At 41.3% G+C, this 16,538-nt stretch overlaps 1 protein-coding gene across 1 annotated transcript in view; it reads right to left on the bottom strand.

The window, feature by feature from the left end:
* The window catches only part of rhoj (ras homolog family member J), a 52,477-nt gene that overhangs the window by 12,624 nt on the left and 23,315 nt on the right, over positions 1-16,538 (bottom strand). Inside the window, exon 2 of the mRNA XM_080202394.1 lies at positions 5,775-5,833. Coding sequence (XP_080058520.1) covers positions 5,775-5,833 — 59 coding nt within the window. The remainder of the gene's footprint in view (positions 1-5,774; positions 5,834-16,538) is intronic.

The raw sequence follows: 16,538 nt of genomic DNA on the forward strand, positions 1-16,538 counted from the left end.
CCACTTCATGGAGGCTAAGGAACACCACACAGGTGCCCATTAAGGCCAACATCTATGATGTACTGAGGAATCCTACCAGCTGTAAAAGTGCACAGCTCTCACTTTTGTTGCCAGTTGCTCATGGGGAAAAATATGAATGCGTTTGCGCTGGTTAAACAATGCAGTCATTCACATTAGTGACATGAACAGGGGAAGGAACCTTGTGCCTGCTGTTAGTGCTGGAGATGAATGTCCATTAATGTTAATTAATGGATGCTGAGAGCCATGTGATCAGTCTTCAGCTAATTGCATTCAGTGCACTATTGCCCGACTGCCCACACCTTTGATTGAACCAGTTGGGTGCAAGCTTGAGAGCTGAAACACCATCGAAAGGAGCAGAAACATAAAAACAAGAAGCAGGAGTGGACTATTTGGCCCTTCGAGCATGCTCTGTCACTCAATTTGATCATGGCTTATCATCAAATTCAATATCCTGATTCCCCCTTACCCCCATATTCCTTGATACTGCTAGCCCCAAGAGCTATATCTAATTTCTTCTTGCAATCAGACAACATTTTGGCCTCAACTACTTTCTGTGGGAGTGAATTCTACACATTCATCACCTTCTGGGTGAAGAAATTTCTTCTCGCGTCAGTTCTAAAAGGTTTACCTCTTATCCTCAAAATATGACCCTGAGTTCTGGATTCCTCCACCATTGAGAACTTTCTTTCTGAATCTTCCCATCCAACCCTGTTAGAATTTTATAAATTTTATGAGATCCTCTCTCACTCCTACAAACTCCAGTGAACATAATCCTAACCAACTTAATCTCTCCTCATATGAGAGACCTGCCATCCTAGCAGTCAGCCTGATAAACCTTTGCTGCACTCCCTCTATAGCAAGGACATCCTTCCTCAGATAAGGACACTTAAACTACACACAATACTCTAGGTGTGGCCTCACCAACGCCCTACACAATTGCAACAAAACATCCCTATCCCCATACTCAAATCTTCTCACTGTGAAGGCTAACATACCATATGCCTTCTTTACTGCCTGCTGTGCCTGTTTGCTTACTTTCAGTAATGATGGGCAATGCTAAACGATGGATAAAACAGGCTGGAGCTTAGAACTTAGCAGATGGCAGAACCCTATTGCTAACTTCCCATAAAACTGAATGCTACAAATGCACCTATCCACAGCATGCCTCTATCTGGAGTTATGGCTTCATAGGTAAAGGCAGTTAGCTCTTTCCAATTTAATCAATTTCATATCTTTTCACCGTCATACATATGCTGATTAACCATGGAGTGCCACATCCAACCTCTATTTTGAAATATATTAAAACCTGGGACTTAACGCTCTGTCTCATGATTCTTTACTTCACAAAACTGTTGTGTAACGGGAGCTAAATCATGCAAAGGATGATAAAGTTACCCAACAAGCAATTTTGATGTTGGCATAACATTAAGTACGAGCTAAATGAGACTGCAATAACGTGTATTTAGTTCTGCCTCGTAGCCACTGATTAAAAAAAACACAAAATACACAATTATATTTCACAGCTTCAAACAAGCTATTTGTTGGTCAGTTCTGACATACAATGAAGATTATTACAGAAGGAAAGACTGTAAGCATTTCATGTTCTGGGATTTTTGTGAAGTTATCAATTTAAATCCTCAAATGCCACATGCAAAAAATACTCAACGCCATTAAAAGGAAAAATTCTGTTGTATCTCATGCCAGGGTAAAAGTTTGATCTAACTTGGCTGGTGGCGGTTTTGAGAAGGCATCTGAAGAGAGGAGTGACATAATGGATATTAAACTCGGAGCTACAAACAATGACAGAACAAACACTCGTGGAGAAAGACCAGTATTAGAGGGAGATTTGATTTATTTGATTTATTGTCAAATATATTAGCATACAGTGAAAAGTATTGTTTGCTGCATGATATACAGGCAAAGCATACCATTCATAGAGAAGGAAACAAGAGAGTGTAGGATGTAGTGTTACAGTCAGAGCTAGGGTGTAGAAAAAGATCAACTTAATGCAGGGTATTTCTATTCATAACTCTGAGCAGCAGGGAAGACGCTGTTCTTGACACAGTTGGTATGTGACCTCAGACTTTTGTATCTTTTTTTCGATAGAAGAAGGTGAAACAGAAAACGTCCGGGGTGTGTGGGGTCCTTAATTATGTTGGCTGTTTTGCCGAGGCAGCAGGGAGTGTAGACAGAGTCAATAGATGGGAGGCAGATTTGGATTGGGCTACATTCATGACCTCTTGTAGTTCCTTGCTGTCTTGGACAGAGCAGGAGCCATACCAAGCTGTGATATAACCAGAAAGAAATGTTTTCTATAGTGCATCTGTAAAAGTTGGTGAGAGTCGTAGTGGACACGCCAAATTTCCTCAGTCTTCTGAGAAAGTAGGGGTGTTGGTGGGCTTTCTTAACTATAGTGTCAGCATGAGAAAACAAAACAAACCTGATGTGCGTGTGTGCAAAGCATTTTACAAATAACACTAAACAGCGACATTCAATTGTTGCCATATAGTGGTTATAGCAGACTTATAGGAGGAATAAGAAATAAATAGTTCTGGCTGCACTGCATTCAGAAGGGACTCAGATAGCAAAAAGACAGGCGGGTGGGATGGCATTACATATCAAGAACATTATTGCATTTCTATAGGAGACAATATTAGTAGAATAGAATCCATACAGTGCAGAAGATGGCCATTTGGCCCATTGAACCTGCACCAACGACAATCTGACCCAACCCCTATCCCCCCGTAACCCACGGATTTACTCTGACACTAAGGGGCAATTTAGCATGACCAATCAACATAACCCGTGGATCTTTGGAGTGCAGGAGGAAACCAAAACACCCAGAGGAAACCCATGCAGGCATGGGGAGAATGTGCAAACTCCACACAGACTTGAGGTCGGAATTGAACCCGGGTCCTGGGCGCTGTGAGGCAGCAGTGCTAACCACCACAATACTGATAATGGCGGACAATTATATCATGATGGATAAAGGTGGAATCTATTTTGGTTAATGTTAAGGAACAGCAAAGTAGTGTTATAATGTTGGGTGTTTGCGGCAGAAGTCCAAATGGTGAGAAGGATATGGAGAAGAAAATCTGTCGGCAAATTTCAGAAGAACATAATAGGCAAGGAGTAGTAACAGTTGGGAACTTTAATTATTTGAACATAATCATGGGAGAAAGAGAAGAAAGGGCAATATGGGTGAAGACTTCCTAAAATGTGTGCAGGAGAACTTTCTCAGTCGGTACACTTCTAACCTCTTGAGGCAAGAAGTAGGAGCAAAAGACTGCAGATGCTGGAAATCTGAAATTAAAATGGAAAATACCAAAAATACTCAGCAGGCCAGGTAAGGTATTTGATTGCAATTGCTACATGTTTGTGTGCGAGTCTAGATTCACCACTAACTGTGTGCAGGCACTGCAGTTAGTACTGCTGCCTCACAACGCCAGGGACCAGGGTTCGATTCCCAGCTTGGGTCACTGTCTGCGCGCAGTCTGAACATTCTCCCCGTATCTGCATGTTCTCCCCCGTGTCTGCGTGGTTTCCTCCCACAGTCCGAAAGACGTACTGGTTAGGTGCATCGGTCATGCTAAATTCTCCCTCAGTGTACCCGAACAGGTAACTTGTGGATTTTCACACTAACTTCATTGTAGTGTTAATGTAAGCCCACTTGTGACACTAATGAATAAACTTCAAACTTTAATTTTGGCCAGGGTCAAAAACAAAAATCAAGGTTGACGGTATCTATCTGGAAGAGAGTCAATAAAAATCTGGAATTAAAAGTCTAAAGATGACCATGAAATCATTGCTATGTTGTAAAAGCCCACTTGGTTCACTAATGTCCTTCAGGGAAGGAAATCTGCCATCCTTACCTAGCCTGGCCTATATGTGGCTCCAAATCCACAGCAATGTGGTTGACTCCTTAAAAAAAAAGTTTCTCTGAAGTGGTCTAGCACACAAGCCACTTGGTTCAAGGGTTATTAAGGATGGGCGATAAATGCTGTACCAGTATGCATCCTATGAGCAAATAATAAAGATTGCGGTTGGAATCTGGGGTTGAAACTCTGACCAAAACCTTTCAACCACCCTTGGTTATGGGAATGATAAGAGGGGATTGGATGATAGTAAATGTCACATTCCTGCTTAACAAAGGGGAGGGGAATAAATCTGGTAACTAACTGGCCAAGTAATCTAACATCAATGGTGGAAAAAAAGTTACAAAAGCCCATTGTCAAGGACAAAATTAATTCTTAAATAATAATACTAAGATGCTGAGCCTAGATTTGTCCAAGATAAGTCATGTCTGACAAACCTGATTGAGTTCTTTGAAGTAGTAACAGAAAAGTAAAAGTACAGTAATTGTATGTAAGGATTTTCAAAGGCCTTTGATAAAGTACCACATAACAGACTTGGGGCAGCATGGTGGCACAGTAGTTAACACTGCTGCCTTACAGCACAGGGGACCCGGGTTCCATTCCCAGTTTGGGTGACTGTTTGTGTGGGGTTTGCTCTTTCCCCCCGTGTCTGCGTGGGTTTTCTCCGGGTGCTCCGATTTCCTCCCGCACTCCAAAGATGTGTGGGTTAGGTCAATTGGCCATGATAAATTGACACTGGTGTCAGGGAGATTAGGGTAAATGAGGGTTATGGGACAGGGACTGGGTGGGATTGTGGTAGGTACAGACTTGATGGCCTCCTACTGCTCTGTAGGGATTATATGATTATAGGATAGTATTCTATACAATTCTGGGCACCACGCTTTGCAAAGGTTATCATGACTTAAGAAAAATTTTACAGGGGATTTTCTGGGATAATACCAGAAATAAAAAGGTACTTCATTTATGTGGAGAGATTGGAGGGGCTGCGACTGTTCTCATTACAGCAGTAACAGTTAATGGAGACTTAACAGAGGTTTTCAAAATTCTGAGGGATTTTGTTAGAGCAAGTCAAAAGAAATTGTTTCTTCTGGCAAGTGGTAACCAGAGGTCATAAATTTATAACAACTGGCCAAATAATTAGAAGGGAAATGAGGAGAATTCCCTCCTACTCCTCCAGCACAGAGGGTTGCTGAAATCTGGGAATGATTATTCGACAGGATGGTAAAATCAGATTTTATAGGACATTTCAAAAGATTATTGCACATGTGCTTGAGAACCAATTTGTAGGTTTATGAAGAAAAGGCTGAGTTGTAGGACTAAATTGGACAACTCTCTCAAAGTGCAGGCACAGGCTTGATGGGCCAAACAGCCTTCCTCTACACTCCTAAAGATTCAAAACCTCTGTGATACAGCAACGTGTTTACGATGAGTGACTCTGAAATGTGAACATGTCGTTTCACACTCCAAAACAACCAAAACAAAACTAAGCCTAATCGATTCTGAAACTAAGATAGCTAATCCGATCCCAGTACACGGGAAGCAATTCCATGTAAAAACAGATCTAATAAGTTATAGACCGTGATTCTTAAGAATGTCGGCAAAACAGCTGCTACAAAACTGAAGTTGTCTTTTCCTGTTAGACCTGATAGGGCTGGATGGTTAACATGCATTTCGCAATGGGCAACAACATGCGTTTTGCACCAACCAAAATGCTCTATCTAAGCAATTCTGTAAGCACTGCATGTCTTGTTAATTAGTGGCTGAATTCGCCACCTAACTTTTGCAATACAGTATACATGTCTGAAGTTTGTTCAGAGCAAGATTCCCAACATATAATACATATTCAGTAGAGTATGAAGTTCAGCTTTTTTTCCATACCTGTCCAGCAGTATCATAGAGACCAAGCAAATGTTGTTTTCCTCCAACAGTGATGGTTACTGCAAGATAAAATAATTAAATTAACTGCTACTCTCATGATTATTTTCCGATGGACATCAATCATGGCTTGGGACATTAAAATATAAATGGTAAACATGTGGGTGGCACAGTGGTTAGCACTGCTGCCTCACAGTGCCAGGGACCCAGCTTCAATTCCGGCCTCGAGTCACTGGTGGTGGAGTTTGCACATTCTCCCCATGTCTGCATGGGCTTCCTCCAGGTGCTCCAGTTCCCACAGTCCAAAGATATATGGGTTGGGTTGATTGGCCATGCTAAATTGACCCCAGTGTCTGTGCAGGATTACAGGAATAGGGCCCGAGTGGGACTGTGATCGGTACAGACTCGATTGGATGAGTGGCCTCCTTCTGTACTGTAGGGATTCTATCATTCCAAGTGAAAGTATTAGTTTTTAAACTGGAAAATGCTCATTAAATGGACTTAACCATTACCATAAATGACATTACTGATTTTGTAACAAACAAGATCAACAGTATTCGGTTTTTGTAACAAATTGATTGACTGTATTTTGCTATCTAGTTGGTACTTATGACATTGGATTACTTTAAAAGCACATGGGAGAAAGACACATTCCCATTGATATTTTCTTCTTTGTTGAAAATAAATGCAGACAGATTGATAGGACTAAGATCAGAAGTTGAAGGATAAGCTGACAATAGCTATTGTAAATAGTATTATAAAAGTTAAACCTCTCACATTTATAATTTATACTTCATAACAGGTTTCTTTCTCAAGCTGTTAGAAAACCTACAAGTGTCATCACTACATGTCAAACTAGATTTTCCAGACAGGTGATGCCTGTTATATATTTGGTCCACACTCCATCCAAAGCCCTTTAATCAGCAGAAATGAGACTTCAAATTCAACGTAGACTCAACTGGACTCTTACTTGAAGGCAGGATAACAAGTGTGCTAGACCATGTCACTGTCTACAGAATTTCACAGCACCTCACAAAATGCATGATAAGAATGTAGCAAAAAAATGACAAGAGCTGTATGACTGTTTTTGTGAAAAACAGAAAATGCTGGAAAATCTCAGCAGGTCTGACAGCATCTGTGGGGAGAGAATAGAACCAACGTTTCGAGCCTGGATGACCCTTCGTCAGGTCTCTGATAACTTTTATGTAGCTCACGGGTTGTGTTTTTTGGTTTCCCTCCCTTGTCTCATATGAGATATAAGTAGCTCTTGGGAAAGAAGAATATTTCAGTCAGTTTGTGTTGTGGAAGAATGTTTTGGACAATGTGTGTGTCTGATTTCCAGTACTTACTTTTCTCCTCGTTTCGATCTGTTGCAATATTTCATACCTGAATTTTATTTATACAAGCATTATCAGTGCTATTTTGGAGACTGCTCTCTTATTCTCTGACGAAGGGTAGCAGTTTTGTCCTTCCGCTCAAGACCCGTTTGCGATCAATTTGAGCGTGCTGGAGCTGGAAAACTTTGGCTCTATTCTCTCCTCACAGTCGCTGTCAGACCTGTTAAGTTTTTACAGCACTTTCTGTTTTTGTTTCAGATTCCAGCAACCGCAGTATTTTGCTTTTATCTTAGTGACGCTGAGTGCTGGCGGGCAAATCTTCAATGCAGCGGTCACAACCGAGAGCTTAACAGAACAATTATTTAAATCACTTTGCTTCAAGGTTTGAGTAGAATAAGGTCAGCATGTGCGTATCTTTCTCTCCTTTGTAGTCTCTTTTCCCCTGAAGGGGTACAGTTCCACTGGAATTCTGCAGAACATCACTCAAATGGCCATTATTTTCAAGTGAGCCATGGTCTAGGAGGAACATGAGAGCAAACTCCAAAATAGCACTGATAAGGTTTGTAGGAATAAAATTCAGGTATACTACACGACAGTGCAGAAGGAGGCCATTTGGCCCATCGAGTCTGCACTGACCACAATCCTACCCAGGCCTATCCTCATAACCTCATGCATTTGTCCTAGCTAGTCCCCGCCACTAAGGGGCAATTTAGCATGACCAATCCACCTAATCCGCACATCTTTGGACTGTGGGAGGAAATCGGAGCACCCGGAGGAAACCCACGCAGACATGGGGAGAATGGTTAAATTCCACACAGACAGTGACCAAGAATCGAATCTGGTTCTCTAGCGCTGTGAGGCAGCAGTGCTAACCACTGTGTCACCATGCCAACCACAGGAAAGATTGCAATAGATAGTCACCTAAACTAGCAAAGCAGAAAAATAAGTAATAGAAATCAGACACACACATTATCCAAAACATTCTTCCACAACACAAACTGACGAAAATATTATTCTTTCCCAAGAGCTACGTATATGTCATATGAGACATGGGAGGGAAAGCAAAAAGCACAGTGCACGAGCTACTCAACTGCCACCACGAGACAGCAAAGTAAATATAAAAAGGCCCAATGACTTACTTGCATCTTTGTTTCCATTTGATCGTGCACTTTCAGTTACTCAGACTGTCATACACATACAAGACATTGATCTAGTAACTGACAGAGTTTGGAATACATGGTAGGGGGTCACCAAGACGGAGGGCTGGATTTTCACCAAGTTATAGATACTCTACAGACCTTCAAAAATGGCAGGCAAGACCCATTTCCAACAGACTCAATTCTTACCAGTTGGGGGTAAGGGAACGAGGCACAGGAGGGAAACCTGAAGTCAGCAAGGCTATTTGAACTCAGCTTTGAAGTCAAACAGACCCCATTTTGCTGTTGCAAGGGTCTTATATCAGGGTGGGGGGTTACAAATTGATGGAATAGATATAAACACTTATTAAAGGTGGATAAGGTCTGTTTAACTATCATGATCTTAAGTATTATAAATCTTATTCTCTTTAAGCTTTCAAAACAAATACAGGCTGCAATTGTGACAAAGCTTTAAAAAAAAACTTCTGCTCAACTGCTTTGATTGACAGGCGACCTGCTGCAGGTTGTAAAGGAAAACAGTAGTGCCTGGTCATGAAATTATAATAGGTTTCTTTGCTGACACGTTCCCAATTGTACATCTTTGAATGTTGGCTTATTTTTAAAACTACACTTATCTCAATAGGAGTTTCTGAGTTCAGTTTGATTGACAATTTAAAGGGGTTATTAGAGGATCAGAAGTTTATTTATTTTTATAAAAGATTAACCACTTAAGCAGATTAAAAAACTTTTTTGAGTGGGTTTTACAAATGGGAATTGTTTCAATTGGATGAGTGAAAATTGAGTTTAGCTTATTTGTTTCATCTCTACTTGGCTCATGAGGTCTGTCCATAATAGATACTGGGTGAGTGGCTCAGTGGCAAGGAGGACATGAGGGGCCCAGGTTGGCATAGAGTGCATGAGGGGCTAAGGGTGGAGGTTGAGGGATAGGGGGCCTAACAGCTTCTGATGAAGTCCCAGGAACTGAGGAGGGCCTTCTAAGCACTCCACCTCAGCACATGCCCATACCCAATGTTACCTATGCTCAGCTTCCTGGGTTGCCCAGCCTGACTCAATCCCACGTGCATGCACTGTGCCCTCATCATGCCCCCTCCAAGTGAGAATTGCATGATTTGGGTTATTTTTGCAGAGGCGGGAAATTTCAAGACTTAAGCTCAGTATTGAATATCTGGTCTATGTTCTCACTTGCTTTGTTGGAACACCAGAAGACAGTGACCACTAGTCCATTCCCATGTTACCACACCCTCTCTTGTCAGTTTCCACTCAGCATGAAGCTCCTCAGTAAGGCACAATACTACTGAAAGCATAATAAAACTTATCTAAATCTGTGTAACGTATGTACGAAACAAAGAAAACCCCTTTCAAAACGGCAACTAATCTTAGTATGCAAATGATCTTGACAAACTGTTAAACCTCAATCCTTGCACTTTATGCTGCCAGTCTAGTAGTTTAATACATTGGATATCACAACTGTCTTTCTATAATGTTGCAAAATATGCTGAAATCTTTTTGTTTAAATCTGCAGACACCCAATAGAAATTGTTGCAGGTTGTTAGCCATTGCTACTCAAAATTGATTTCTTTACTGGCAAGCTAAACAGGGCAGCGCAGTGGCACAATGGTTAGCACAGCTACCTCACAGCACCAGGGACCCAGGTTCAATTCTGGCCTTGGGTCACTGTCAGTGTGGAGTTTGCACGTTCTCCCCATGTCTGTGTGCGTTTCCTCCGAGTATTCCGATTTCTTCCCACACACCAAAGATGTGTGGGTTAGGCTGATTGGCCATACTAAATTGCCCCTTAGCACAGGGGGATTAGCAACATAAATTCATGCGGGTACGAGGATAAGGAATTATTGTTGGTGCAGGCTCGATAGGCCGAATGGCCTCCTTCTAGGGATTCTATGACCCTCTGTGCTTATACACTGATAATATCAAATATTCACCAAAAAGCATCTTCTATTTAGATAGATAGAAGTAATTAACACACAGAAATTACGCTTGTTATTGAGTTGAAAGACAACAGGAATTTAGAAGACAATAACTTCTTATACGATAGCCTCCAGTGAGGCTATTTTTGTAGCAGGCATGTCATGTGAGAGTCTACAGATTCCAGCTAGCTTGCTTATGATTTGAGCCAAGTTAGCTTTTTTTTACAAAAAAGACTGTCAGTATTTCTGTCTGCAGTGCCAGATGTCTTCCATTAGTTAACAAGGTCAATGAAACCACAAACACGAGGGCAGCAGAATGAGCAACCTATAATAAGTTACAAAACGATGCTAACTTATTCAGTTCAGAATTTTATATTTTGAATTGTCAAAGGGCTGCCACGAACACCAATTTACAGGAAAATCAAATATCACCCTCTTCCTGCTGATAATTAATGTTGATTATTAATGAGCAAACTGAAGCCACCAACATACAGTTTTAAAGATTACTTATTAGTGTCACAGATAGGCTTACATTAACACTGCAATGAAGTTACTGTGAAAATCCCCTAGTCGCTGCACTCCTGCGCCTGTTTGGGTACACTGAGGGAGAATTTGGCGTAGAGAACGCACCTAATCAGAATGTCTTTCGCACTGTGGGAGGAAAGAGGAGCACTGGGAGGCAACCCACACAGACACGGGGAGAACATGCAGACTCCGCACAGACAGTGAGTGACCAAGCCGGGAAGTGAACCCTGGACCCTGACGCTATGAGGCAGCAATGCTAACTACAATGCCTGCACACAGCTAGTGTTGAATCTGGACTAATACACAAACATGTAGTAATTGTAATCAAATACTATACTCAGTAAAATATGTGTTCAAACTGTATTTCTTTATTTTTTTAAAAAAAGGTGTGAAGTTTATAAACTGTTACTTATGTTTGAGATTTGAATAAAAATTTGATAACTTTAAACATGTGCTATATATATCTATATTCTCTATTTTAAAATGTGGTCATTGTTATAATGTAGGAAACATGACGGCCAATTTGTGCACAGGAGGGTCCCAGAAATAGCAATGTAATAAGGAGCAGATAATTTGCTTTTGTGCTGATGAGGAATAAATATTGGTAAGGACAACAGATCACCACCCCCCCGCCCCCACCACCCCACCCACAGCACTTCTTTGAAATAGTGCCATGGGACCTTTCACAGCTGCCTAAGACGGCAGAAAGAGCCTTAGTTTAACGTCTCATCTGAAATTTGGAACCTTTGTACAGCAATATCAATCTTGACCTGTGTGTTCAAGTCCAGGAATGAAACTTGAACGTACCACCTACTGACTCAGAGATGAAAACACTGCTGAAGAGGTGGTGGTCAGGAGCTCTCGTACTGGAGATGGTGTTAAAAGCTTTTCTTTTCTTTTAAAATATGTACTATTTAGACACTTGTATTTTGGGGAATAAGCTGAGAAGGAAGGCTGGCTTCACTCGCTCTCTTGCTTGGAATTCAGTGTGTGGTTATCAGCCTGTTACCAGAGAATCCTCATCCAATTATAACCTGTTTGCACTTTGAAACCTGAAAAACTGAGACAAGGAGAATTGATCCAGTTCTCTTACAGACATCTGTCTTCCCGTGAGGGTGTCCCAGATTTGCAGCATCAAAACTTTGTAAACTTTATCTGTTATTTTGCAAATCCAATCCTCCAAAGTTCATCTCTTTATCCAATCTATTGTCCTCCATTTGTGCACACGCTGGGATTTTTTTAAAAAATGGAATAGATACTTCCAGAGTACACCAATTCTTGCAACTCATTTCAAAATGTTTTGTTTGATACTAAATCAATCATTCTGAGCTCATTGACAGAAGCCTGGTCAAAGTCTCATTTATTCAGGGTCTAACTGTAGTAATTGACTACTTTGATGAGCGAATTAGACTTGTAAATTAATGGTGCGACCTGTGGAGGAGTACAGCTAGATCAAACAAACACGCACTCCTCTCATCCTACTCATAACAATAGTCATTGCCTGAAACTAGTGAGCGCATTTGTTCCTGCCTAACTGCTGTCCAGGTCTTGCGGCATGCGGATACGGACTGTTTCTTTGTCGGAGGAGTATGAATGAAGAATTCAATCCCAAATGATCAAGGTCGAGGGGAGATGCATTTGGTGCTGTAGTGGTGCTGGTAGGCTGTCTTTATGATGAAAACGATACAAGGTTGGAACTCCAGCTCAGAGACGGGTGGGCCTTGTTGCTTCAGCCTAAGACAGTGAAAAGGGAGATAATTTGGAGTTTTCAATGAGGGTAAGGAGTTTGTGACGTGGGATGAAAATTTTGCCTTTGCCCCTTGAAATTGAGAAAGGTGCTTAAAAGAATAAGGATTCTGTACATGCACATGGAAGCTAACTGGAGATGAAGGTAATGCTGCCAAGGGTCAACCCATCAATTCAGTGTAGATCCTTGGATGACACCCTAAGTGATGGGAAAATACGCTCTTGTTTTGTTGTTTGAAGAAAAGGCTGTTGACAGTCCATTTCAAAAGGGAGGAAGCCAGAGGCAAAGAAACCATTTGTAAGAAATAAAAAGGTATTTTATTTCTGTAGAAACATGGCATTGGCAGTGCAAGTAGAATTGATATTAGACTTTAAAGCTACATTTTTTTATTCTTTCATGGGACGTGGGCATCACTAGCAAGGCCAACATTTGTTGCCCTTGAATGGAAAGGTCACAAGTGGCAGCTTTTCATTTTATTACAATTCATAGAATTTAGAAGCAGGAGCAGGCCATTCGGCCCTTTGAGCCAGCTCTGCCACTCAATTAGATTCAATATGCTAATCCTGCCTTCCCACTGCACCCCGCCCCCCCAACCCCATATCCCTTGATCCCTTTTAGTCCCAAGAGCTATATCTAATTTCTTCTTGCAATCAAACAATGTTTTGGTCTCATCTACTTTCTGTGGTAGTGAATTCCACACATTCACCACTCTCTGGGTGAAGATTTCTCTCCTCACTTCAGTTCTGATTCTCAATCTGGACTCCCCCACCATCAGAAAAATTCTTTCTGAATCTACCCTGTCTAACCCTGTTAGAATTTTATAAGTTTCTATGAGACCCCCTCTCACTCTTCTAAACTCCAGTGAATATAATCCTAATCAACTTAGTCTCTTATGACAGACCTGCTTTCTCAGGAATCAACCTAGTAAACCTTTGCCATACTCCTTCAATAACAAGGATATCGTTCCTTAGGTAGGGACCATCAATACTGCACACAATATTCCAGGTGTGGCCTCACCAAGGCTCTCTATAATTGCTGTAAAACATCCCTATTCCTATACTCTTGCTGTGAAGGCCAGCATGCCATTTGCCTTTGTTTCTGCCTGCTTCTATTTCCATTTCACCAACTGCCATGGTGGGATTTGAACCCACATCTCCAGAGCAGTAGCCTGGGTCTCTGGTTACAAATCCAGTGAAATTACCACCACACCACTGCCTCCCTATGCATGGATAAGTAAAGGAAAACTTAAGTGAGTGGGTAAAGTGAATGAGACTGACGGAATAGTGCTGCTGTCAAGTGACTGAGCAACACAACTTGTCCCATTTATAGTACTGCCAAATTTACTATTCTATAGACAACTTGGATACTTTAGGAGAATTAGGTCAAATCATTAACATTTTAGATGTCATTTTAGTGTCAGGAAAGAGGGGTGGCATTAATAATTTTCAGAAGTTAATAACAACGCCCAGAAATAATTGGAAAAACGGTGCACCTGTATTTAAATCTGTAGCTCAAGTTCACATCGGTTTGATTTGTCAGCATTTAGCATGGAGAAGAATAGTGTATTAGACAGCGGTGTGAGCTGCCCCATATAGGATGAACTACATTTTGCTGGAAATAGCACAACTACACAACAAACAGGGTATGACGTCCCAATCGTAAGAAAATATTATAAAACAGGCTCAGAATTACAGTTTCCAAAAATACAGAGCGCTCTTTCAGCAAGTGCAGCTGAAACCAATTCAAAGTGCTAATTTATGACAACTTTTCTTAAAACATTCATTACCCACTATTGAAGTGTGCACACAATACTTGACAAAACTGCTATGATCCCTGTAGAGGCTGATAACTTTTAAGAAGACACTTGAATTCCCAGTGATCCACATAAAGGATTTCAAGTTACAAGACTTTTACTGTAGTAAACAAACTAAAAGCAACATTGACTAAACATTACTTAGTGACACTAATATTACTCTAAACTACAGAAAACATGATCCTCATTAATTCTTTATATGACTAATAGTCCTGTGCTGTGCTCTTCACAAGACTGCGGGTCCAGATTTTCGTCAGCAGGTGGAGGCACAGAGTTGGGAGAATTCCTGGCTCCCTGAATGCAACTTTTCAAATAGGCTGCAGGACCCAATAGTTTTGGTGTAAGAGGAGGGGACAGGCTATATTAGAAGTCCCCAGAAGTAAAGAGGAGGATGCTGGGTGCGGAGGCAGGCTAGGTGGTTGGCCTGCCTCGGGGCCTGCACTGTATTCAATTTTTAAAATAAAGAATAAAACATAAAATGTTTCTCTAGTCCTCAATAACCCCCCTCAAACCCCATCCATGCCAGCTCATACCTGACTCCAACCCCTCCATAATTCTTCACGCCCTCCATATTAATCCATGCCCTTGTACCCAATCCCAATGATCCTTTATAGTCTGATGCCAAATTAGTGCCCCCCATTCATCACTCCTTGCCCTACAATTACCACATATATGTTTTGAGGGTTTGATGTCGAAAATCCTTTTACTTAAAACATCTAAGTTCCAAATTATTTATTTCCAACAATGGGTTCCTTGGTTGTGCCTGACCCAACAAGGAACGAATAACTAGCATTCATGAATCAAGTAGAATTTATTAAGCAAGATAAAGACAAATTACTGCGGATGCTGGAATCTGAAGCCAAAAGAAAAAATGCTGGAAAATCTCAGCAGATCTGGCAGCATCTGTAAGGAGAGAAAAGAGCTGACGTTTCGAGTCCAGGTGATCCTTTGTCAAAGCTAAAAGGCATGGAAATGGGAGATATTAATACCGCAGGGGAAGGGAATGAAAGATGAGTCACTGCCACAGGGGAAAAGACTGCTATTGGCTGTCCACAGAGAGAATAAAGGGTGTGAATGGCCAAACGGCAGAGAAGCTGTAAGCTGTTCCTGTTGGTGAGAAGAGCAGTACTTCTTCAGGGTATCCAGACCTGCTAAGATTTTCCAGCATTTTCTCTTGTGGTTTATTAAGCAAGATATTACATATACTCAACAAAAAGCAGTGAAGACAATATGGAAGGTTCTTACTCCTCACGCCCCTAGGATTTCTCAAATGCTGCAAGCACAGACAATGCCTTTCCTCTTCAGTTTCTGAAGTAACGTTATGTTGACTGTTGTCTCAGAAGAATTATACTAAGAAGTAATGGTAAAATTGTGCCAACAAAGACTCTGGGTTTCCAACCGTTATCTGTCATTCTGCCTGCCCTTTTCCTTGTTAGGAAATAGTCTAAATTAACCTTTTTCATTGGTTTAGAGTATGGGTCATCAGGGGTCACCCTACCTCTAACCATGTTAATTGAAGGCAAATATCCATTGCTTATTCCTTAAGCTCTCAGAAATACATTCCATTGTGAAGAACGACTCCATCATTGTTTGGACAACCCTGTATCTTCAATGTCACATCCTCTTATCAATAACACAAAGCAATGGTGAGCAAAACACATCAATATTACCCAATTCCCATGGTTAGCAAGGCCATTAAAAACAAATGTCAATAATAATTCCTACTATAATGTCCAGAAAGGAATGACTTTATTTTAAAATACAGGTATTCTGTCCTACAGAAGTGGTTGGTCAATTAAAGCCAGTAGTAATCCAAAACCTAAAAATGCATGACTCCTGCTTAAAGACAAGGTTTGGGGGGGGGGGGGGGTAGTAACCATCCTGCCCACCACGGGGAATGTAGCAGGCGGACCATGGAAATGTCCGTTGACCTTGGGTGGGATTTTCCGGTTTTAGGGCGAGCGTGGCCGGAAAGTCCCACCCAAGGTATCAAAACAAGTTCAAGCTGCTGTGCTCAAACTGTAATGGGGCCAATACCTCACCCTAGATTTTTATGAAATATACATTCTTTAGCATCATGGCTACCTCCTGAAATTTTAAAACTGGCCAATGATCTATTAAAGATGGTGCAATGTTTGGCTGTGGTCTTCGAACAGTAGGAGATAATCGGTCAGAATCAAAGACATACTGCCTCCTATCTTTGGTGAGACGCTACTGACCCTGTGAAATGCAGAGGCCAAAGGCAAAGGCAATTATACAAAAG

Source organism: Carcharhinus amblyrhynchos, chromosome 14 (assembly GCF_965287045.1).
Source record: "Carcharhinus amblyrhynchos chromosome 14, sCarAmb.v2.hapA, whole genome shotgun sequence".
Taxonomy (NCBI): Eukaryota; Metazoa; Chordata; class Chondrichthyes; order Carcharhiniformes; family Carcharhinidae; genus Carcharhinus; species Carcharhinus amblyrhynchos.